The sequence below is a fragment of the Sinocyclocheilus grahami genome, unplaced genomic scaffold (genome assembly GCF_001515645.1).
Source record: "Sinocyclocheilus grahami isolate Dianchi unplaced genomic scaffold, SAMN03320097.WGS_v1.1 scaffold39.1, whole genome shotgun sequence".
Taxonomy (NCBI): Eukaryota; Metazoa; Chordata; class Actinopteri; order Cypriniformes; family Cyprinidae; genus Sinocyclocheilus; species Sinocyclocheilus grahami.
Genome location: NW_015505218.1, coordinates 2157411 through 2183294, shown reverse-complemented (window position 1 = coordinate 2183294; position 25884 = coordinate 2157411). Strand labels below are relative to the sequence as shown.

Here is a 25884-nt window from a genome sequence, read left to right as displayed (position 1 = left end):
TCCAAGCACACCTGAACCAGTTAATCAAGGTCTTGAGGATCACTAGCTGCATCCAAAATCATACACTGTCTAATATAGGGGTGTCCAATTCTGCTCCTGGAGGGCCACTGTCCTGCAGCGTTTAGCTCCAAGCCTAATTAAACACACCTGAACCAGCTAATCAAGGTCTTCAGGACCTCTGCCACAAAACTTCAGGCAGGTTTGAGCTAAACTCTATAGGATGTTGGCCCTCCAGGAGCAGGATTAGTTTGTACTGGTCTAGTACAAACTGCATTTGATTTAAAACGTTAAAAAGCATGTTCTACATAGCACAAATATGGGTAGAATACATCCACCATGTTGTCACTGTCCCGTGACCTACCAGCATCAGTTGCTTCACTGCCATTCACAACTCCTCTCCTGTGGCTTCATGGGATAGTAAAGTGTTCACCAGATGCACACTTCCTAATCTTTGCGGAAGTAGTAGGTCATCAGGGTACTCTCCACCTATTTTCTGGTCATACTGCTCTTTTGGCATGTTTTTTTCCCTGCATATTATGGAAGTAGGCATATTTGGACGCAAAACCTCTAAGCAGATGTGTTAAAGAGCTACACTCTTCAGGAAATTGGCTTTCCAGGAAAAGGGTTGAACAAAGGTGTCCAAGCTGAACAAGGGACATCGCAAAAAAGCTTTTTCTTTAAACAGACTCTGCTTACCCTCAGAGATGTGATGGTGGTTGGGTCCCGTATCCTGCCTTCTTCATCCTTCAGATTGTAACCCTCCGGTCGTTTGTCTCTCTCGCTGATTTTCCATAGCTTCACAGTTTTATCTGGTAAAAGAGATATGCGAGACAATGTGTAACGTGGAAGCAGTGTTTGTAAGGTTAGGGGCAGAGAAAATATCAGCAGATCCACTGGAAATGGGCCAGTAAAGAGAGTGAACATAGCTAGCACAACAAAACAGACAGGAGTTAAATCAAATAAGATCAATGTCTTCCAATTAACCTGATTGGACCGTGCTGCTGCCTGTATGCTGGACCACTCTGAAGTGTCCTAAAACAGGACTATAGCTTCATGAGAGCCATCTATCTCTGCAAAACTGATGAATGCGAGTTTGGGTCTGAAGGATTTGCTACTTTTAATTGGCTGCAGTTACACAGCAGAAATCTCTAGCAGCCTAACTGCTCAAATAGGCACTGTAAACAACATAAATGAAAAATGTATAATTTCAGATCTCAGATTTCTGCCAACTAGTAATTATTTAAATAAATATTCAAAATAAATACATAGACACTCGCTACTTGAGAAATGTTAAAATCCTGCTGGATGTGTGTTATTGCACTTTAAATTATGAAGTAAGCCAAGCTGGTTTATGCTTATTATTGCTGGTTTACCAGCAATGCCATGCTGTTAACCCGAAAAACATAGCTTAGAATAATGACTGTTCACTCTCAGCAGAATTGAATTCTGTATGCAAGGCAGAATCACTACTTTATTGTTTATCACTGTGAAGCTGCTTTAAAACGATCAGTACTTTATGAAGCGCTATATAAATAAAGGTGGCTTGACTTGACTTGGCTGTTTTTTTGTTTATGGTGAAACTGGTTGACCACACCAGTCAAAAGTTTGGGATCTGTAAGTGTTTTGTTTTTAAAAACAAGTGTCTTATGCTCAAGCAAGGCTGCATTTATTTGAGCAAAATACATTAAAAACAGTAACAGTAATTATATAAGTTGCGTAACTATATAATAAACAATAATACTGTGAATTATTATTTCAATTTAAAATAACAATTTTCCATTTTAATATATTTTCGCATCTAATTTATTCCTATGATGCAAAGTTGAATTTTTAGCAGCCATTTACTCCAGTCTTTACATGATTTTTCAGAAATCATTCTAACATGCCGATTTGCTGCTCAAGAAACATTTTTTTTATTATGAATGTACTCTGTGGTCTGTAACACAATGCAAAACCGCATATATCTTAGCATATTATTTGTCTCTTTAAAGAATGGCCCTGACAATATGTATAATCTTTTTTTTCTGAATTGTGAGGAAGTGTACATTTATTCATTTGTCAGATACTTAAGGAAATTTGTATGCAACACCACAGATAAACCTATCGACACAGTAACACCCAAAACATATTTTTCAAAAGTAAGAAACATTAGATCAGATATGACGAGAACACATTGGGTTTGCTCACCATTGGTGGACAGGAGGAAATAAGCGGCGTTCTGTTGCGGCAGCCAGCGGATTTTGTTGATCTTCTCCTCAATCTCCAGGCTTTTCAAGTAGTCAAACTCGGGCTCGTGGCTCTGAAAGGTGCTGTAAACATTGTACTCCCCCCGACGGTGAGGCTGGTTCTTACTCTGCAATGATGTAAGTGTTTATGTGTTATAAACCAAGATGAAAAAATAGACCTTAATATATACTGTATTTGGTGCATTGCTTTGTTTCACTGCCTATTTCATGTGTATCATGCATGACAAATGCATCCCACATTAGCTGAGGATCACATTTACAATTCATTCAGCGCTCTACATCAAAATGCTTGGACCTAATTATACATATGTGAGCCTGGACCACAAAACCAGTCATAAGGGTCATTTTTTTCGAAATTGAGATTTATACATCATCTGAAAGCTGAGTAAATAATTGGCCGGGATACAACTATTTGAAAATCTGGAATCTGAGGGTGCAAAAAAATCTAAATATTGAGAAAATCGCCTTTAAAGTTGTCCAAATTAAGTTCTTAGCAATGCATATTAGGGCTGTCAAAATGACTGAAAAACTCAATCGAATTATATTCAAATTTAAAAGGCATAATTTCAGTTAGGGGGAAAAAAAGATTTGGCTTCTCTCCTGAGGCCACAAGAGGGCGCATCGAGCAAAAAATTATGCACGTTTCTTCAAAGAGTAATAAAATAACACGACTATCTTTGAAAAAAGTGCATAATGTTTAAAATAATGTTTACAAACCATATATAATTAATAAAGTTGCTTAAACAATTAGAAAAAAAAACAGCACCATGCATGCATGTATAGTTTAATACAAAGGACCGAAAACCAATCACAAAAGTAGGCTACTTTCTTCAATTAAAAACATGAGATGCAGTGGGACGGGGAAAAACCACCATAAAGTCATGAGACATGTTTTTTAAAAGTTGAACTTATATTAATTTTACATGGCTTTCTAAACATGCTGTTGTGTGAGACGCGAGTCCAACGCTGATAGATGTCCCTCTAGAACGGCTTGGTTTCAGTTTTGACGTAATCAACATATTCTCCACACTGATGCTCTCGTTTTCCGCTATATATTGAATGAACAACGTATCAGCGCCACATCTATTGGGTTTAACTGGATAGGCTAACAAAAACATTCAAATTCAATGACACTTACATCGTCGTCGAATCTCGTGCGCCACTGATAAGGCTGCCTGACGGCTGACGCAGACCTAAAATTCGAATGCAGTGTTTTTGCATTCGAATGTGGATTTCTTTTTTTTATTCGATGAATATTCGAAATTCGAAAAAAAATTTGACAGCCCTAATGCATATTACTAATCAAAAATTACGTTTTTATATATTTACAGTAGGAAATTTACAAGATATCTTCATGGAACATGATCTTTACTTAATGTCCTAATGATTTTTGGCATAAAAGAAAAATCTATAATTTTGACCCATACAATGTATTTTTGGCTATTGCTACAAATATACCCCAGCAACTTAAGACTGGTTTTGTGCTCCAGGGTCACATATAGCACATAATTAGAGGCAGCAAACAAATGATAATTGGAAATTTCTGCATAAACATTGGCTTATATTAAGTCCCTCTGTGTTACAGTCACATATGGAATGTGTGTTGATTTTTTCTTTGTTGCTGAAAGCCGTGAAATATAAGTGAGGCAGGTCAGAATCTCAATGCACAAAGGTGGTCCGGGTTAGAGGAATATCTCAATACCGATCAGAGCGTGGAAACCTTCGGGGTCACTTCTCACCTTGGGAAGCGTCTGAATCAATAAGCAGAACTCAGACAGACCGAGAGAAGACGAGGGTATTAATGGAAACAGATTTCCCCTCGGCGGGAGAGAGGGGGTTAAAGGGGGTCTGAAACAGAGTGGGGCATGAATCATGGTGCGAGGATTAACAGACACCATGAAATCTCTGTAAAGATGATGCGAGCGTGAGATGAGGAGGGGCGGACAGCGGGGTTTTCGCACTTTTGTGCTGCTAGACAAAACAGTGAGGGGTTATTAGATCTGAAACAGTTCATGACCAACTTACAAAAACACAAATTTAGTCAATAGAGGATAAACAGTCAATTTAGGATGAGGATGTGTACTACCATATTTACAACTGTATTCAAAGTCCTGCTATGGCGATGATATTGGGTGTGAATTTACACTATATGCCATTTTACAGTATTTTTCAAGTAACATTTTAAATTATCTGATGTTTCCTGAGGTGCAATTATAATCTTAGTATGTTTTTTTTTACATCAAAAACAGTCATAATTTTGATATAAATAGTCATTTTCTACCCTGAATTTTGCCTCTGATTTGAACGCTCGAATGAAAGGGGCGTGTCTGCTGAGACCTCAATGTAAACGCCCACTGCTATAATTGGTTAACATCTTTGCATATGAAATGAGCATTACATGTGAACTCTCTTGAAAACTTTTACTGTGTTTTTAGTATAACAGTCGCCAAGAATGACTAATAATGAAAAAAAGTTGACAGTAGCATTATATTTAGATCTAGCAGCGATGTATAGCAGCCGAACAGTCACGTCTGCTGAGCACACAATGCAATTATTAAATACTTTCATCATAACTAACACACTGAAAATGTGATGTAAATAACAGACTCACTGAGCAGCGTAAACTGTTATTGATTATAATGGGAGTTTTGGTGAAAATGCAGAAATCAAATCACTGACAGACTTGCACTGATCTTGAATTGATCCAGCGATTATAAAGAGAATGATCTTTGCTTTCTGTATATGAATAAATCACAATATACACATTAGTTTTTGAGTTTTGAAACATGCAGTATATTTTGCTGTAACAGTAACGTCTTATATCTGTAAATATCAAGAACATTTTGATTCTCCACTTCACGACCTCTTTAACATCCATATTCTATTCTACATTATGGGAAGCCTCGTAGTAGTTAGTAATAGTCTTTAAATTATGGAGAATACAATGTCTATCCCAAATTACCTCCTGTTCCCTCTGGAAGACCACCACTCGTCCACCTTTGTCCCCAGTGGCCAGGAGTTCTCCTGTCGAGTTGAACTCAACAGTGGATATGATGTCAGCTGAAAGAGAGGCATAGAAGATGATATAGTAGAGCTTCAGGAATTTACATTTAATAATCTACATTGAGACAATGAGATATATATATATTTTTTTTTATATATAAAATCATAAAACGGAATACAGAAAAATTACAACAGACAACACAAATTTAAAAAAATAAACAGAAACAGAAATAAATAAATGTTATAGAGCATTATTATTGTTACATTTAGTTGTGAATTCAATTGATTAGACATCCCTTTTAAGTATTACAATTAAACCACTCAATAGAATCCATAAAAATTCAAACAAAACAAAAATTGGGAAAAAAATAAAACTGGACAGTTTACAGCTGTTCTGAGACCAGGCCGGCCATCTCATGTCAAATGTGATGATCCGTTCACCATGCACTCTTGAAATGTTCTCCCTGTCTATCACCATTCCATTGATATGTAAATGTCACCAGATATCACCCACTACCATCATCCCACCAAATATCATCTTCAAAAGCCAGAACGATCTAGAGACCTTTGAAAGAACATGTGAAGCAAACACTGAGAAATTCTAGGTCGACAAAGAGATCAGACTGGACAAACACCTCATATCACAGCCAAATGCAATGCATCTTTGTTTCCAGGTGGAACGTTAAAGAACGCGACACACACGTCTCCCAGAAATCCTGTATAATTCAACCAATCCGATGACGACTTCCAAACTCCTGAAGTATTTCGAATTTTGTGTGCCGTATGCATCAGACGTTCAGCCACCGGTCCATGGGCGTGACGTCTGAGGCTGAGACTATAGGTTTAGGGTAGAGTGTAGTGAAAGTGGTACGTTATTTTCAGAACGGGATAGAGCATTGACTTTCAGCGCCACTTAACGGACATTTAATTTCCTAACTGCCGCGACACATGCAACAACCAACGTAATAAAATGTAATCAGTTTTGGATAAAACTAAATATACTTGACATTCACTTTCAAAGTGCCACAAAACATGCGAGAAGCAACGTCATTTTTACAATAAGCCTTGGTTGGTAATAGTACACTTCTCCCAAGTGTGGTAGCACAAGTTCTGCAGGATGAGTTGACCACCACAGTTTCTAATTACGGGTTTGTCTGTAGCAAGCATCAATGGCACATTTAATAAGCATTTATCAAATAAAATCATCTACTAAATGATCTGTACCTAGATTTTTAAAGCAGCCTTACTGGTGAGCATCTCTTTCTCAATACCCAACATGTTCTGAACTGTAAGTGACCCAGATCCAAACCAACAAAGATTCTTGACACTTCAAAGAGCTGCATCGCTGGATGGCTCCCATTGTGGGATGACACTGTGTCTAATCGCCAGCCCACCGCCAATAGAAAGTGGGCCAGGGTGGGACGCTTAATTAAGGCAGTGCTACTAACGACAGACAAGCCAAAGTAGCAGCAAATCCGCTGCTTTACCTCACATAATTTGACATGTCTGTGCTGTCTTATAAATGTTTTTCAGTGCTAGCAGAAGACTTCTATGTTAAACGTTACATTATTCAATTCCATTTGAATTTGGCATTGTCTGGCATTGTGTACATGCTGTTCTTGTAGGAGTCGGGTGTTGTTTACCTCCAGCTATCTAGGTTTTCTGGATATTTCTAGGTACTCTCATCTTACCCAGAGCCAAGATCCCAAAATAACCTGTACATCTGAGTTCTTTCTGACCTAGCTAGTGCACAACAACAGTTTTAAGACCGTAAGCACATTGCTATCGTAGCCTAGACATTGTTGAATGGTAAAAGACGTTACAGTTCAAAGTTCATTAGCAAGCGCTGCTCTGACTCCCTCTGCTGTGCGTGTTCCGATCGATTCCTACCTTTGACACATCTCCCTTGGTCTTCCTCAAGGAGATGCATCTGTTTCTCTGTCTTTGAGATGTACTGCTGCTGTGCAATCCTTACTGTGAAAAGAAAGGGTTGTTTCTGCTGCGATAACTGCAGTTATCCTTCTCTCTTGCTCTCTGTCTCTCTTTATCACGCAGGTAGCACTATTTCATTGTGCGTAACATCTCACAATTCGCCAGCTCTCCCCACACAATCTCAAAATGAGTCCAGCACTCCCGAAATAGTCGGCTTGGATTCATTTGCATAAATCCCATACGAATACAGAAGAAATGACTTCTAAATATTTGCTTTTATCCATTTCAAGGAGTAAATGACAGAGAGAAGCTAGACACGAAGAGGTGGAGAAAGAGAGAGAGAGACTAAGAAAAGAAACAGGGACTGAACAGGCTTGTTGTTTTTTCACCTCGATACACCTCTCTGAGCTTTTATATTGTCTGCATGTGTGCATAAGTGCAGCGTTTCCATGACAACTGTTCTTTGGACTAAAACAAGCGCTGTGTGTGATTCTTGCAAATCTGCAGTTATCCTTCTCTCTTGCTCTCTGTCTCTCTTTATCACGCAGGTAGCACTATTTCATTGTGCGTAACATCTCACAATTCGCCAGCTCTCCCCACACAATCTCAAAATGAGTCCAGCACTCCCGAAATAGTCGGCTTGGATTCATTTGCATAAATCCCATACGAATACAGAAGAAATGACTTCTAAATATTTGCTTTTATCCATTTCAAGGAGTAAATGACAGAGAGAAGCTAGACACGAAGAGGTGGAGAAAGAGAGAGAGAGACTAAGAAAAGAAACAGGGACTGAACAGGCTTGTTGTTTTTTCACCTCGATACACCTCTCTGAGCTTTTATATTGTCTGCATGGTGAATTTAAGTGCAGCGTTTCCATGACAACTGTTCTTTGGACTAAAACAAGCGCTGTGTGTGATTCTTGCAAAGACTTTGTTCATGTGGAGTGAGCTGCCATCGCTCTGACAGAATTTACAGCAGTCGGGGAAATCTTACGAATCGTATGGGTCATATTTCAGCTCAAATTCAAATCAGAGAAATTCAAAATGAGATTTTTCTTAAAGAAAACAAGTCTTTTAAGGATCGGTTAGATTTTGTGCATCATGGCATTATTTGCACGACAATGCATCCCCAGCCAATTTTCATTACTAGAATTTGAAATAAATAATAATAATACATTGTTTACAATGATTGATTTATGCCTGTTGTAATTGGAATATGTATTATAGCCATATTTACTGTAATATGTGACCCTAGACCACAAAACCAGTCATAAGGGTCAATTTTCTGAAATTGAGATTTATCCATCATCAGACTAAAGTCTCAAAACCAAAGAGACATTCTTTATCAAAGTTAAGACTTAGCCACGCCCCCCCTAAAACGGCTCGTTCTAACATGCCCCCACATATCTACCTCACTATGTGGAAATATTTGCATAATGCGCCCAAATGTGCACGCAAAAAAAGAAGCCGTGGTTTCAGTAACCGCAGTTAGTGTTGAAGCAGCTTACTAATCAAAAATTAAGTTTTGATATTTATGGTAGGAAATTTACTAAATATCTTCATGGAATCTTTACTTAATATCCTAATGATTTTTGGCATGAAAGAAAAATCGATAATTTTGACCCATACAATGGTTTTTTGGCTATTGTTACAAATATACCTCAGCGACTTAAGACTGCTTTTGTGCTCCAGGGTCACAAACAGTAAAATACTGAATTACAATAATAAGAATCTAATGAGAGAAAACAATAAAAAGTCATCAAAAAAATTAAAAGCATTAAAAATGGAATATAAATCAAATAAAACTAAAGAAGTGGTGGACAGTGTTTTTGCTTTGTTACTAAATAAAAAATTGTGAGTATCTTTTATTTTAGTAAACTTTCACTTTTACTTCACTACATTCCAAAACATAATATTGTAGTTTAACTCCACTACATTTCATAAAAAACATATTGTTCTTTGTTTTTTCCAAATGTTATTTCAAAATAACAAAATGCCACTTTTGAGAAATAAGTACAATGTCCGATTTCTGAATGAGCTGATTCTGTTCAATGAACCTGTTGAATCTGTTTGCAAATTAGACTAATTTGCGAATCAAACGAATCTGATGTAAGGAAAGATCCAGTCAGAGCGAATAATGAGCGGAAATTCTGTCATTAGTAAAAATGTACTAAAAGAAGTTAATAATATCAGCGCTTTTGGGGCCACTTCGTTTCCTGTCAGTATATACTGTCTTATCCTAATAAAAGTCAAAAATAAACCTTTAAAAAAAGTTACTAATGCCAAATTTTAGTCTTGATTATTGTAAATAAAAATAACATATAGATAATGACTGTCAGTTATTGGTGAACTCAATCTGCTGTAAAAGGCCAAGCTGTTGAAGTCCACTCTATGAAATGCTTGGATGTGGACATGTCAATACGGGGTAGGCTCTTTTACGAAAAATAACACAAATTAATGTCTATTCATCTTCCCTCCTGTCATAGCAGTTTCAAAGACATAGAACTAGTATGTTTGCATTGTGTTTCTCTTAAAATATTAGCGCATTTTAACTTCATTTTAACCATGATGCCTGTACATTGTATTTTTATACTATCTGACGGCACATATTTACACACATTTTTGTGAGTTGCATTTAAAACAGCACAACTTGCATAAAAATGATAGTGTATGCTGCTGCGCTAACAGTGGTAAAGCTTGGCAAACACTGGCATTCTGTGACAAAAGCGGAGCCATTGTGCTGTGAGTTTATAGGTGTTCTTTCAGACTGTCAGCAGACATTTATGCCAGCTCTCGAGTCTTGGCTTATCACCGTCTAGGCCTTAAGGACAATACATTTTTGGAAGGCACATCTAAAGAAAGTGCAACACAACAGTTTTTCTGTAGAAGCACACCAAACAGTACATGATTAGTGACCCACTTGGACAGATGTGTCACAGAGCTCTCATTAGAACACTTCATACCAAACACACACACACACACTTAGAGGACAAACACACTCACCCACACTGGTAAAACAACAGTCTATGTGAAACATGTCAGAGCACAAAAAGCATCATGGGGTAAAACGCTAAGGGGGTGGTGGAGTTGGGGGATAGAATAATTACATCGAAATCGTATTCCGATTCCTTGCGGAAGCAGAATTCTAAATGAGTTTTCAAAGATGCAAAACATGCTGACCTAATTAGGCCCCTGGAGTACCCAATTTTCTGACTACTTATCTCTGCATTCTTTTCGCTTATTAACGGCAGGGAATGTGGTATGAACACAACTGAACATTTAAGGTAAAATAAAGATGCTTGGAAGGTGAATAAGAGACAGTCTTGCTATCATATTTGTAAAACTTTAAAGGGTTAGTTCAGGATGCGTGAACAAAACTTACGTTATTTGTAGCGCATCTACCATCCAATAATCCTAATAAGCTTTGTGCTTTGTTACTTTAGAAAAACAAACAAAAATAATGACTCTATTCAACAATTCGTCTCCTCCGCGTCACCCTAGTGCCATTTTGGAGAGTGTCCACTGAAAGTAAACAGCGTATGCTATTCTGTGTCAGCTGCGTCACGCGGATTTCTACGTTTTCATTCAAATCAAAGCATAAATAAAACGTAGAAATCCGCGTGACGCAGCTGACACAGAATAGCATACGCTGTTTACTTTCAGTGGACACTCTCCAAAATGGCACTAGGGTGACGCGGAGGAGACGAATTGTTGAATAGAGTCATTATTTTTGTTTGTTTTTCTAAAGTAACAAAGCACAAAGCTTATTAGGATTATTGGATGGTAGATGCGCTACAAATAACGTAAGTTTTGTTCACGCATCAACTGAAAACAGCAGAGACTAAAAGATCATTATGGGGATTTAAAAATCAATATAATTTCATCAAAATGAAGAATGAAAATTGAAAAATCAATATTGTCAACCCAGCCCTTGCTTCCACATTCATGTTCACCTGTTGTAGCTTCTTCACATTGTGTGCACAAAATAGATACGAGTCATTAGAGAAGCGCTAATGTGACATCACTGTTTTGGTCAATGATTTTTTGGTCAATAACTTCATGAGGTCTTTAAATGTGTGGTTTTGAAGGATTGATGTGAGAAAGACAGTAATGGTCCATAGTGGAGGAGGTTTGGGAAGGGCCGAGCGGACAGAATCACAGAGCACTGGTGCGTATTTGCTGGTAGCGGCTTGGCAGCCAAAGTGTTATTGGAAGCTGGATCCAACCATTATTAACACATTAGGAATGTGAGGAACTGGATAGGAAAGCTAATTAATGGAGCAACTCGGATGAGTGCATGAGCTGAAGGCTTTGTGCATGTGATTATGCCTGTGCACTCTCAATGAGAGCTGTGAATTCATAAGTACAGGAATTCTGATGATTTTTTAGTAAATAAAACTGGAGGCTTACTACTGCGATACTTCTGGATTATGAATACATTTCCCATGTTTGAAGGGATAGTTTACCCAAAAATGCTAATTCTGTCATCAATTACTCACCTTCGTGCCTAAACCCATAAAACTTTGAAACACAAATAAAGATATTTTTAATGAAACCTGAGAGATTTCTGAGTTTCTTCCAATGGAAGTGATACAAATTGGTCACTTTAGTTAAGATGAAGTCTTAGAAGGCAACTTCGAAGGCAGCAGATAGCAAAGCAGTTGACTAAGTTTTGGAACAGAGCCTCTGTATATCGCCATTCTCTCAAGGCTTGGTCTTATTTGAGATCGGTTTACAAGCACCCCTGCAATACATTCTTATGCCATAGGTTGCTTCGAGATTTCATTTTGCTTTTGTTATTAAAGTATGTATCTATCAATTTCACACCAACTCTATCTCACCTGGTGGATCAGAGTGAGAAAATAAATCAAAAAGACAGTGAAGCCCGCAAATGCAGCTGGGTCAAAGGTCACCGTGATGTGCAGAAGGAGACCGTCCTCAAATGAAACCCTTTTTTCTAATAACACACAGACGACTCCAGGGCTGCAATAAAACAAGCAAACCCATATAGCAGACACTGTCATCTCTCATATGATTAAACATGAACGCAGTAGATTGGCTATCTGGCCATCTTTGACTCCCTGATTGTGGCGAGATTGGATCCCTTGATGTGTACTATGCTCAGAAGATGAAAGGCTAAAATTAGCATAGAGAGGATGCAGACCATGATGCTAAAAATCAAATACAGAGGGTGACCAGAAAGGGACGTTTCATTATGAAAAAGGGGGTGAAGTGAAGACCTTTCAACCTGCTTCAAAGTGTCCGAAAATCATTTTCAAAAAAAGACACATGGGTTCAGCTTGCATGCCCCCAATTCCCCAGCCTAAATTTGTCAGCATGCATATAGTTTGTGGGGATATTTAAGAGAAAAATTAAGTAGTAAAGACACAGCATTTACAGCATTTTATTATTATCTAATCCAATTGGTTTCTTCTTACAAAATTAGTTTTTGGAGTGGCTGAACATTGTAACCAATCATCCAATACAGTGGCCAATCTGACAAAACCACCATTATAACCAACAAAGCACAGATGAAATGAAAAATTATTCTTAAATTTGGAAAATCTTTCTACGGTATAGAAAATTTCATTGATTATCTGTGTTTGTGAGAGACCAGAACTTTAACTTAACGACCGGACTTCAACAGTTCAAACTTATAAACTTGCTGTTACTGATTGAAATAAAAATAAATAATCAAAAGTGATGTTTATCACAATCATACAGCCCTAGAAAAAAAAAAGATTGTACAGTTGTTGATGAAAATAAAACTCCCCCTGCATCTGAAACCGCCTACTTCCCTACTGTATAGTAGTATGTAGGAAACTTTACTATGCCGTGAAGTCAAGAGAGAGGATCTATGAATAGCAGGAAGCAACATAATTGACGCTGCTAGGTCATGTGACTCTGACAACATGGCAGATACAGTACTGCACGTTTGAATTTCCTTCATAGTACCCATACTCATACTAAATCAAACAAACATTTTTAACAGTCATGAAGTAGGTTTCAAACCAAATGGTGTACTTATAGAAAGTATATCATTTCGGATGCAGCTCATATCTTTTTTCTGAAGAAAGCAAAGAAAATTCTAAGAGTTCTGAGTGTCATGAGTGTTAGTATAATGTTGCTAGTAGGGCTGCACGATATTGGAAAAAAACTCACATTGCAATATTTTATTTATATATTAAAATATATATTGCGATATGAAAGAAATCAGCACATGACTTGAATAGTTTATTTGGGGGGAAAAAATAATGATTGGATACTACAAGGATACTTGCAGAGCACAGTATTTCAGGCACAAATCGCAGAAGTGAACAGAATTTAGTGTTCACGTGCATCTGTGTGGCTCTCACCATGTCTACACCGGATGCTAGTGGCGCAACACGACAAAATACAATGAACCCATTATAATCAGTGATGCTGTCTACACTGGATGCGGCGCGGCACGACACGACAAATCCCCGACAGTATGACGACTTTATGACGTACTGACACAAAGTTCAAATAATTGGCAATGGTCGCTTTGTCGCGTCCGGTGTAGACAGCCTTTGGGGCCGTTCACATGTCGTGCCTAAAAACGCGAAGGAAAACGGCAGTCACGACGCTTTCTCCTTCTTTCCAAGCGCTCGGGAGCTTGCTCTTTCGTTGCGTCTGCCTTTGCTAAGCTACCGTGACCTGCGCTCTCCACGATGACGTGGAAGTTTCAACAAAGGATAAATGGATTTCCAGCACTGAAAATTGTCGTGTCCGGTGTAGACACCGTGTCTGTGTGTGAGCAAAGTAAACAATCAGTATAAATATAACGATCAGTAGCCTATACTAAACATCGCACATCCTACGATGTGACTATCGCAGATACGCACATCGCGATATCGATGATGAAACTATATATCGTGCAGCCCTAGTTGCTAGGGTGTCTCTGGGATTGTTTTCCTCTAGTTATATTGTGTACCAGGTGATCATTAGAACAATAACAGCACACAAAATTTGAGGTAGAATCCATGTCCAGCAACACAGTACAAATCAGGACAAGCCAATAGGCTATCTAATACATCCTGCCTTAGCAAATACCATATAATATCATATGTAAATGGATTTTTGCATGTGCTGGTATCATGGCATAAATCAATGGTAACTTAGTAACATGAATCTACCCAAAGAACATGTTATAATTCAGATACCAGCTTTCCTGTAGCTCAACAGCTCAAACCGCATGGCATTATCAGGTCACGGGTTCAATTCCCAGGGAAAGCAACAACTGATTAAAAAAAAGGTGGTAACACTTTAGTATAGGGACCAGTTCTCACTATTAACTAGTTGCTAAGTCACTTTGGATAAAAGCATCTGCCAAATGCATACATAATACAAGTTGATTTCTAGGTACAAGAGTAAAGGAGAGAGAGACATAGGGAAGACAGCTTGTAGAATTGAATGCAATGCTAAACAACTGCGTGGGAAAGAGATTAGCGCCGTGAGGTATCTGAATTATGTGCGTCAGAGGGATTGACTCTGGGATAATCGTACCTGTTTCAAAGACAACAGTGAAATGCTATGAACTCTGCCTAATAAAAAACCTCTGGTAGTATGTACTAACAGACTAATGAACTCATTTAAACCCACCAACTTTAAAGATAGTTGATATCTTGGATGAATCACAATAAGGCCATCGCAGAAGTTACGCTTGTTTCCTGTTGTGTTGATCTGCTGCACTAAGTGGCTTAGACAGAAGTTTCTAATCTTGCGTTCTGTGAGCAACAAACAGCCTTCCATTCTCTCTGGAGGTATAAATAACTGACCCGCACTAGCCTGCGGCCATATCACAGATCACTGAAGGCACGTATTCGTCTGGACAAGAGGATCGCAGGAGCGGGGATAGATCTCCCAGCTCCTGGGGCAGATCCGTCTCACTAGTCCACTTTGTCCAACACAGAGACGGCTAACGTCTGGCCTCCAGGCCATATTTAAAAAGTGAGAATGCAAAACTTTGAGTAAAAGCAATTTAAGATAAAACAATGATAAATAGAATTACACATTTAATTAAATTATACATTCAATTATTTTAAAACAATATCAATGCAATATTAATTGAAAGTCTCTTTTTTGTGCCAGCTGTAATGAATAAGCCCAATCTAGTGTGTCATCATGGAAATGGAAAGTTTAATGAATACATTGACAAATGCACTCAAATAAAAATCAATGCCCTTCGATTAACTTTGAGTGCAAGATATTTGACATTTCTTTTGTTGTATTACTTTAGAGATGGACACAATAGAAGAGTTTTGGTCGTTGGAAGCCGTGCATTGTACTGTGCATTGAAACTCATTTCAGCCATGGAAAAACCAGAGCTGCCATGAGATAAGTTAAATACTGCATGAAACGGAAATTGCAATCGACTTTTCGTTCCTGTTGTGGCTTTCAAAAGAGGAATGTAAGAGAAAATAAAATACTTCATGACATTGCTAAGCCAAATTATTTCATGAATCAGAGATCTGGTGACATTAAGTAGCTTTCAAAGCTTCTGGGTCCCAATCAGCTTCTCAGTTTGCTGATATCAAGCGTTAAATCATTCAAGGCTAAATTGAAATTGCAACTGTAACTTCCTCTGAGTGGCCATTAACAGAAAAGGTTCCCTGTGCAGCAAGTTTAATACTTAATATTTGAAATGGTAAGAGTGCCTTAGGTGGCACCAATAATTATCATAATTAATGTAAGTGTCACAGAGTATTACAGTGCCTTCCACTAATATTGGCACCCTTGGTAAATATGAGGTGGCTGTGAAAATAAATCTGCATTGTTTATCCTTTTGATCTTTCATTCAAAAAATTCACAAAGTTCTAACCTATCACTGAAGTAACTACAGTATGCCTTAATACGTTGAAATTTACAAAACCTTAAACACTTTTTGCTATTAATAATGGAGTAAAATGCTAAAGCAAGGAATAAAAAGTAAATATCTAAATCAACCGAACTGTCTCCTGTCTCCCTACAATCTACCTCCTGCCTTTCCACCCTCTTTCTCATACTGTACTGTGAGCAGATTTACTCTGGGAATAATGAATATGCCTCCAGGGGCTGAAGCTAAAATATTTCGTTTCATGAATAAATTGAATGGGGTAGCCAGGGGGTGTTTGGCTTGGCAGCAACGCTTACCGGGAACCAGTCAATAACAAACGGGACCCGCTCTGCATCTAATGATCCAGAGAAATTACATGAGAACTGTGAACAGCAGCAGACTGCTGGAGTTTGCGTTCTCTTTACCCACAATGCACCTCTCTGTTAGAGAAGTTAAAGAGCTAAAAGAACAATCATTTAGCAATCAGGTCAAAGAAACAGATGTGCTAAATATAGAAATTCAAGATTTGGGGAGTGGCTTTCAAGAGAGGAATACTAGAGAAGAAAATATATTAACGTTGCTTTGCCAAATTGTTGCATTCCTCACATCATCAGTCACAAATAATGATAGCTTTATGATGGCAATGCAATAACACGGAAGCTCATTTCCGCCATATAAGAAAAAAAGCATGCTTTGGTAAATCATAATCATGACATAAAAAGTTTAAATTATGAGATACTAAATCATTAAGAGATAAAAGTAAAAAATATGATTAAGTCATAATTCTGAGATAAAAAGTAGAAAGTATGACATACAAAGGCAAAGGTATGAGATGAATCACATTTATGATAGAATTATAATTATTTTTAGTCATAATTATGACTTTGGTAACACTTTATTTTAAGGTCGAATTCTCTCTATTAACTAGCTTATTGGCTGTTTATTTTTAACTACTTACTAACATTAATAAGCAACAAATTAGGAGTTAATTGAGGCAAAAGTTATAGTTAATATTTAGTTAATTAGTTGATAGTGAGAATTGGACCTTAAAATAAAGTGTGACCATAACTTTTTATTTCATAATGTCAACTTTGTCATAATTTTGACTTTCTGTGCTTTGACTTTTTACCATAATTTTGAGTTATGGTAATTGTTTTTACGTTTTTTGTTTTTTTTTGTCATAATTGTACATTTTATATCGCAATTATGATTATTATCATATAATTTTGACTTTTCTCATAACTTCCACTTAGTATGTCATAATTTCAACATTTCATAATTAAACTGATCTCTAAATTGTACTGTAAATATCTGCTTTGATAACAGGTGTCATCAAACCAGTAACTGGATTTGTTGCAAATTTTTTAAAGAATGAATGATTTGGAGTTGGCTCTTTTTTACACCTTACCTGAATGTATTTTATAATTAAACTGATCTCTAAATTGTACTGTAAATATCTGCTTTGATAACAGGTGTCATCAAACCAGTAACTGGATTTGTTGCAAATTTTTTAAAGAATGAATGATTTGGAGTTGGCTCTTTTTTACACCTTACCTGAATGTATTTTTGTGTGTGTGTGTGTGTGTCAAGAGTTTTTCACAGAAAGCAGAGAATGACTCAACTGACATTTTGGCGGAACTATTTCTCTGAAGACATACACAGATAAACTGCATCCTGGTCTCCCAACAACTCAATACAGGCTGTTACCCATGGACTGTAATTCTCTGCAGTGTTGGCCCTCCATTGTTAGCTGTTAGGGGCCAGAAGTCTTTTGTCTGGCGGATATTGGGTGGCTCGATGTTGACTGGGGGGGGATTGCAGTAAATATAAAGAGGTGTTTTGTTGAGTTCAGGTACTGAAGCGGCACTACTCTTCCACTGCAGTGGCGGAGAAAGGCCTATTCTATATGGATACATAAATTACCACACAGGAATCAACGGGCTGGGAGAAAATAAATCAGTCTTGATTTATGGCCATGCAGCAGCAGTAAACAAAGACACAAATGCAAAGAGCCAAGCACAGGACCTTTTAGGTTAAAGGCAGTGTTGAGGAATAGCTAACTGAAAGAAGCGGTAGCTACTAACTTAACTACATTTTCCAGTAATGCGACAGTTCATGTCTAGTTCAAAATAGTTCTTCACTAACAAGCAACTTTTTACATTTACAGAAGGTAATGTCTCTGTTGTGTTTTTCAGACAGCTTTACAGCTGATTGTGAAGAACAAGCTACACGAAGACACTGTTGTTTTAATAAAGGCATGTGCATATTGTAATTTCGAACTTTCAAGTCTCCTCCCTATAGCATGGGACAGTATTGTTTCAACTGATTTAATATTGAGATATTGTTAAATATTTAAAATTGCCCCCTGAAGAGGATTCAGTGTAGTAGGTACTCTTTCTTCTGGTGTACCAAACTACTTACCCCCCAAAAAGCAGCTTGACTGTTGTGTAACACTTGAATGTATAAGTAGATTGCAGCTTGGCAAGCTACAGGTTCAATGCAGATTCCCCGACACCTTCTAAACAGCATTGTACCAGACTGGGGCTCCGATTTACAATGACTGATCCATGTCGATTGTAAATATCTGCGGTTCTCAGTGTGACTAAGCAGCTGCGAGGGAGAGAGAAAACGTGTCTGTGAATGTGACATCTGGTCCACATTAATGGGTCTGGTTGTTATCACTCCTGCAGTAGCTTATGAACGTCAACATCATCAGCATTCAGTGGCACCCTGCACACTGGCATTATTTGTCTCTATTACTGGCAACATCTGCGACCATCTGCATCTCTAATACAGGTTTATTGTGCCCATACGCTGTAAATGGAGGCAAAATGGACCGTTTTTGTATTGGGAGTACCACATGTGTCTCACATTCATCAGTGTGACATATTTTCTCTATTTACATTGCCAAATTTGTGGCAGCTGTCCTGTTGCTGCAAGCAAGTACAGGAACTTGCTACTGCCAATGCATATGGCGATACGGTGCCAAGAGTATTTAAGACATACTGCTGCTGCACAAATAGCATATAAAATAACCCGTAGCAGATCTATACAGGTGGAGCTGGGGAAGGTGGAGGGTTTCAGAGAAACTCTGAAAAAGCGCTGCAGGAATCTCTAGTGAATGCTAGCCAGCCATATAAATTCAAGGCAGTAAGCTCATTGGCTGCATATGCAGCATGAACCAATCAGCTTGTGCCAAGTCGTTTAACTCTCTGAATATCATCAGTTAAGCTAACAACCCATCACCCTGCGCCATCTAGAGTTTCATGACTAAACTATATATTTAGAGTATTTTGTGCTACAATCTGCATGTTTTCCTTCCATTCTTCCATTTTATGATGGGTGGTAGCTAGCATTAAGGTGCAATACCACCACTTACTATGTTGGAGTGTCAACCAGATTATTTACAATATTATCAGTAGTATTAAAGTCCCCTTCAATCACAAATCGTATCCCTTAAAACTCATTTTGATCCTCAAAATTACATATTTAAAAAAAAAATTCCCACAAAAAGAATTTCCGTTAAAATGACTTGAATATAACTCTACATAATAATAGAGCTAATAATGTGTTGCTGATGTTACACAACCCCCATTTGCCATCTCAGACAACTCTACACTCTACACTAATGATATGAAAAGCTCCACCCCGCAAGTTGAGGGGATTGGTTACATGTTTGGTTACATTGATTGGCTACATGTTTGGGGGACTATTTCAAACCGTCTTTGGTACACTGCAGTTTTAAGGAAAAAATGCTTAGCAATGGTGATGACTGATGATTTTACACATGGTTTGCATTTTAAAAAACACCAGATAGAAATGTAAACAACATTAAAAACAGGGGGTCTTTAACAGGAGGGTGTGTAAATGACAGAATTTTTTTTCGGGTGAAACGGGAAACTGACGTTTTGCTTTGTGAATTTCATGTGAAATTTACATGAAGTATATTCTGTTCAGGGTTCTCTCGGTTTTCATTTAATGGTCTCTAGAGTCTTTACTGTGACCACACATGATAATGCGCTATACTTGACTGGGAACATTAGCATGTGAAGCTGAATAATCAACCCTCCTGGTTGAGCAGATCATGGCTTTACTCCACTGACAGAGCAGAAGAGCTGAGTCATCATGGAATTAACAAGACTTCATCACATTTATGATGTTTTCTGTTAAATTACAGAAGTTGCCACATTAGCAACAGTTTAAACTGGCTTCTGAATAGCATTATTTCTGCAGTACATAGTACTTCAATTGCTAAAATGCACAATACACAACACGGAACATTCAGAGGTCACATACAACCATTACTTTTTACCTTATCTTTCTTGACCTATTATTTTATTGGACTGGTGAAAATAAAGATATTTCCACACTGGTCCACTCTGAATCTGTTTAGGAGGTTTGAGAGTATCTGGAATGTTTTTTTCAATCACCATACATCTTCAGAATGAAAAGATGTTGGCCATTTTACAGTAAATGCAAATACTCTTAAAATATAAAGACAACTGCATGTGCATGTTCTATAAAGACAACCCTTTGACAACCCGTGGGTATTTTCACTTTCCATCTTCTCTGGCTCAAACAACTGTAAATTGAATCCAGAGAGGGCAAAATTCAATCTTATCGACCTCTAATAGCCATTACCATCACATCACCTTTCTAGAAAAGATGGCTGTGGATATTAAATGAAGAAGCAACTGTAGTAATCTGACATGTTTTCATACAGGTTTCCAAGCTATTTTCTTTGAGAATGCTGTGGTTGGTAATAGGGTGGCTGTTCCACACGGACTACCAATCTACTTCAGCTCTGGAAAAATCGTTTATCTGACTGCTTCTGTTACATGGTTGTCAATATGCACTGGGGCACCTCCATTTGTCTGTCACCCAGCGTGAAAGGAGAGAACCATGATGCTGATGGTGCAGTAATGAGGAGAGGAAAGGAGGTAGAGGGTTTTGTCGTACAAATTGGGTAAAAATAATGAGAAGATGCAGGAGGTGACAGAGAGAGGCAACTGAGGTGCAAACAGCGTCAAAAAATTTGGTAGCTTGTGCTACAATGCCGCAGGGCATTTGATAAAGAGAGAGAGAGAGGCGGCAAAACGGGAAGCATCAGCAAACTGATTTTAATGAGCCAACACAAGAGGGTCACAATGGAGCCAAAAGGATCCCTGGCTAGACCCCATCCCCCTTCCCGCACTCGCCGGCAGAGCAACACCGCCGTTGCACTAACACAGGGTCAGGAGGTCCGAAGGGCACGCCACTACCCTGTGCCTGTAAATTAGTGAACACTCTGTGTCCAGAGAAACTACCCCCAACAAATTTAAGACATACTGCTGCTGCACAAATAGCATATAAAATAACCCGTAGCAGATCTATACAGGTGGAGCTGGGGAAGGTGGAGGGTTTCAGAGAAACTCTGAAAAAGCGCTGCAGGAATCTCTAGTGAATGCTAGCCAGCCATATAAATTCAAGGCAGTAAGCTCATTGGCTGCATATGCAGCATGAACCAATCAGCTTGTGCCAAGTCGTTTAACTCTCTGAATATCATCAGTTAAGCTAACAACCCATCACCCTGCGCCATCTAGAGTTTCATGACTAAACTATATATTTAGAGTATTTTGTGCTACAATCTGCATGTTTTCCTTCCATTCTTCCATTTTATGATGGGTGGTAGCTAGCATTAAGGTGCAATACCACCACTTACTATGTTGGAGTGTCAACCAGATATTTAACTCTCTGAATATCATCAGTTAAGCTAACAACCCATCACCCTGCGCCATCTAGAGTTTCATGACTAAACTATATATTTAGAGTATTTTGTGCTACAATCTGCATGTTTTCCTTCCATTCTTCCATTTTATGATGGGTGGTAGCTAGCATTAAGGTGCAATACCACCACTTACTATGTTGGAGTGTCAACCAGATTATTTACAATATTATCAGTAGTATTAAAGTCCCCTTCAATCACAAATCGTATCCCTTAAAACTCATTTTGATCCTCAAAATTACATATTTAAAAAAAAAATTCCCACAAAAAGAATTTCCGTTAAAATGACTTGAATATAACTCTACATAATAATCTCTTACCTAATAATAGAGCTAATAATGTGTTGCTGATGTTACACAACCCCCATTTGCCATCTCAGACAACTCTACACTCTACACTAATGATATGAAAAGCTCCACCCCGCAAGTTGAGGGGATTGGTTACATGTTTGGTTACATTGATTGGCTACATGTTTGGGGGACTATTTCAAACCGTCTTTGGTACACTGCAGTTTTAAGGAAAAAATGCTTAGCAATGGTGATGACTGATGATTTTACACATGGTTTGCATTTTAAAAAACACCAGATAGAAATGTAAACAACATTAAAAACAGGGGGTCTTTAACAGGAGGGTGTGTAAATGACAGAATTTTTTTTCGGGTGAAACGGGAAACTGACGTTTTGCTTTGTGAATTTCATGTGAAATTTACATGAAGTATATTCTGTTCAGGGTTCTCTCGGTTTTCATTTAATGGTCTCTAGAGTCTTTACTGTGACCACAGTCATCATGGAATTAACAAGACTTCATCACATTTATGATGTTTTTCTCGGTTTTCATTTAATGGTCTCTAGAGTCTTTACTGTGACCACACATGATAATGCGCTATACTTGACTGGGAACATTAGCATGTGAAGCTGAATAATCAACCCTCCTGGTTGAGCAGATCATGGCTTTACTCCACTGACAGAGCAGAAGAGCTGAGTCATCATGGAATTAACAAGACTTCATCACATTTATGATGTTTTCTGTTAAATTACAGAAGTTGCCACATTAGCAACAGTTTAAACTGGCTTCTGAATAGCATTATTTCTGCAGTACATAGTACTTCAATTGCTAAAATGCACAATACACAACACGGAACATTCAGAGGTCACATACAACCATTACTTTTTACCTTATCTTTCTTGACCTATTATTTTATTGGACTGGTGAAAATAAAGATATTTCCACACTGGTCCACTCTGAATCTGTTTAGGAGGTTTGAGAGTATCTGGAATGTTTTTTTCAATCACCATACATCTTCAGAATGAAAAGATGTTGGCCATTTTACAGTAAATGCAAATACTCTTAAAATATAAAGACAACTGCATGTGCATGTTCTATAAAGACAACCCTTTGACAACCCGTGGGTATTTTCACTTTCCATCTTCTCTGGCTCAAACAACTGTAAATTGAATCCAGAGAGGGCAAAATTCAATCTTATCGACCTCTAATAGCCATTACCATCACATCACCTTTCTAGAAAAGATGGCTGTGGATATTAAATGAAGAAGCAACTGTAGTAATCTGACATGTTTTCATACAGGTTTCCAAGCTATTTTCTTTGAGAATGCTGTGGTTGGTAATAGGGTGGCTGTTCCACACGGACTACCAATCTACTTCAGCTCTGGAAAAATCGTTTATCTGACTGCTTCTGTTACATGGTTGTCAATATGCACTGGGGCACCTCCATTTGTCTGTCACCCAGCGTGAAAGGAGAGAACCATGATGCTGATGGTGCAGTAATGAGGAGAGGAAAGGAGGTAGAGGGTTTTGTCGTACAAATTGGGTAAAAATAATGAGAAGATGCAGGAGGTGACAGAGAGAGGCAACTGAGGTGCAAACAGCGTCAAAAAATTTGGTAGCTTGTGCTACAATGCCGCAGGGCATTTGATAAAGAGAGAGAGAGAGGCGGCAAAACGGGAAGCATCAGCAAACTGATTTTAATGAGCCAACACAAGAGGGTCACAATGGAGCCAAAAGGATCCCTGGCTAGACCCCATCCCCCTTCCCGCACTCGCCGGCAGAGCAACACCGCCGTTGCACTAACACAGGGTCAGGAGGTCCGAAGGGCACGCCACTACCCTGTGCCTGTAAATTAGTGAACACTCTGTGTCCAGAGAAACTACCCCCAACAAACTGTTCGTGTGTTCCTGGTCCACTCCATCAAACAACGGTAATAACAAGAGGGACTGCTGGGAGCAGAACAGGGACTTGGTTACAACTACCATTTAATGGACTACTGTATCATTCCTGTTTGAACAAATGACTGTGCAAGCAACTTACAAAAAAATGTCTTAAGGTCTTATATGGCGACCATGATTTTGGTAAGTAGGATGTGTTCCTGGATTAATGTTCTTATTATTAGTAATATATTCTTATACACAATATATCAGCCAATCAGATTTCAGGCTCAAACAACCTACTTATTAACTTTAAAGCTATTAATATTTATTAAAATGCATTTCTAAAGGTTTGAGAGACTTCAGAAGACATTTCAGCAAGTGTACACTACCATTCAAAAGTTTGGTAAGGTTAGTAAGATTTGTTTTAGCATTTTTTAAATAAGTCTTTTATGCTTACCAAGGCTGCATTTGTTCAAATTAAAATACAGTAAAAACATTATTTCATTTTAAAATGCAATTTATTCCAGTGATGCAAAGCTGAATTTTCAGCATCATTACTCCAGTCTTCAGTGTCACATGATCCTTCAGAAATCATTCTAATATGCTGATTTGCTGCTCAAGAAACATTTATTATTATAAGTGTTTTTACAGGATTCTTAGATGAATAGAAATTTCAAAAGAACAGTTTAATTAAAATATTAATATTTTGTAACATTGTTTTTATTGTCAATTTTGATCAATTTAACGTGTCCTTGCTAAATAAAAATTATTAATTTCTTTCTTTCTTTCAAAAAAAGAAAAAAAGATATCTTACTGACCCCACATTTTTGATAAAATGCAATTTATTCCAGTGATGCAAAGCTGAATTTTCAGCATCATTACTCCAGTCTTCAGTGTCACATGATCCTTCAGAAATCATTCTAATATGCTGATTTGCTGCTCAAGAAACATTTATTATTATAAGTGTTTTTACAGGATTCTTAGATGAATAGAAATTTCAAAAGAACAGTTTAATTAAAATATAAATATTTTGTAACATTGTTTTTATTGTCAATTTTGATCAATTTAACGTGTCCTTGCTAAATAAAAATTATTAATTTATTTCTTTCTTTCAAAAAAAGAAAAAAAGATATCTTACTGACCCCACATTTTTGAATAGTAGTGTACACTAGTGTTTTTTTTTTTTAGATGCATTTCTGGGAATTAGTTTCAATGATTCCAAGTGAAATTAGCAGCGGAAACAGATGTGTGTATTTATATAAAGGATATGAAGTAATATTTAAATGCATCAAAGAACTGAAATGTCAACAGCTGCATTTGAGCCAGAATGAAGCTTCGCCTGAGGAATTAAGTGATTTTCTGGGGTGCGTAATGCCCTTAGACTAATGGCAAGAACCTTACCAAGATGCCAGAATGAACAGATGTACGAGCCAATGGGATTATGGGATGAAATCAGCTGTAAAGTAAATCTAAAGTCAGTGGTACCACTTGATAAACAGATGGAACTTGCAAAACAACTGATACTTGAATGATGATGGTGTCTTGTGAGATGAGTACACACACCTTGATACACACAATCGCAATAGTGCCACTCATATGTGCATATATGCCTATGGCTTCTTGTAAAACACCCTAGCAGCCACACAGCAGCATGCTAAAAGCCACTCAGAATGCCTCAGAAACCACATAAGCAACATTCTAGCAACCATGTTGGTAACTAAAATTGCTCTAGTTTACAGTTATTGCTTCATGAGACAGGTTAGTGCAAAGCATGGTTTCTAGGCAAGCGATGTGTTAATAACACAGTTCAGTCTACTTTATTTATTCTCTGTAGGAAACACCCCCTCTGTTTTTCAGTATCTCTCTTTTCCTTTTGAACTCACAAGCTATCCCAAAGGAAGCAGCCTTATTTTAGGCCTCTGCTAAAGCAGGAGTGGAG

The 25884-nt window shown here is 37.8% G+C and overlaps 1 protein-coding gene across 2 annotated transcripts in view; it reads right to left on the bottom strand.

Annotated features, from left to right (window-relative positions):
* Positions 1 to 25884, bottom strand: part of LOC107581916 (serine/threonine-protein phosphatase 2A 55 kDa regulatory subunit B beta isoform-like) — a 78273-nt gene that overhangs the window by 12529 nt on the left and 39860 nt on the right. For both annotated transcript variants that reach the window (XM_016267603.1, XM_016267604.1), the window contains exons 2-4: positions 5209 to 5306; positions 2188 to 2353; positions 697 to 809 (exon numbers count right to left, since the gene is read on the bottom strand). In XM_016267603.1, coding sequence (XP_016123089.1) covers positions 697 to 809; positions 2188 to 2353; positions 5209 to 5306 — 377 coding nt within the window. The remainder of the gene's footprint in view (positions 1 to 696; positions 810 to 2187; positions 2354 to 5208; positions 5307 to 25884) is intronic.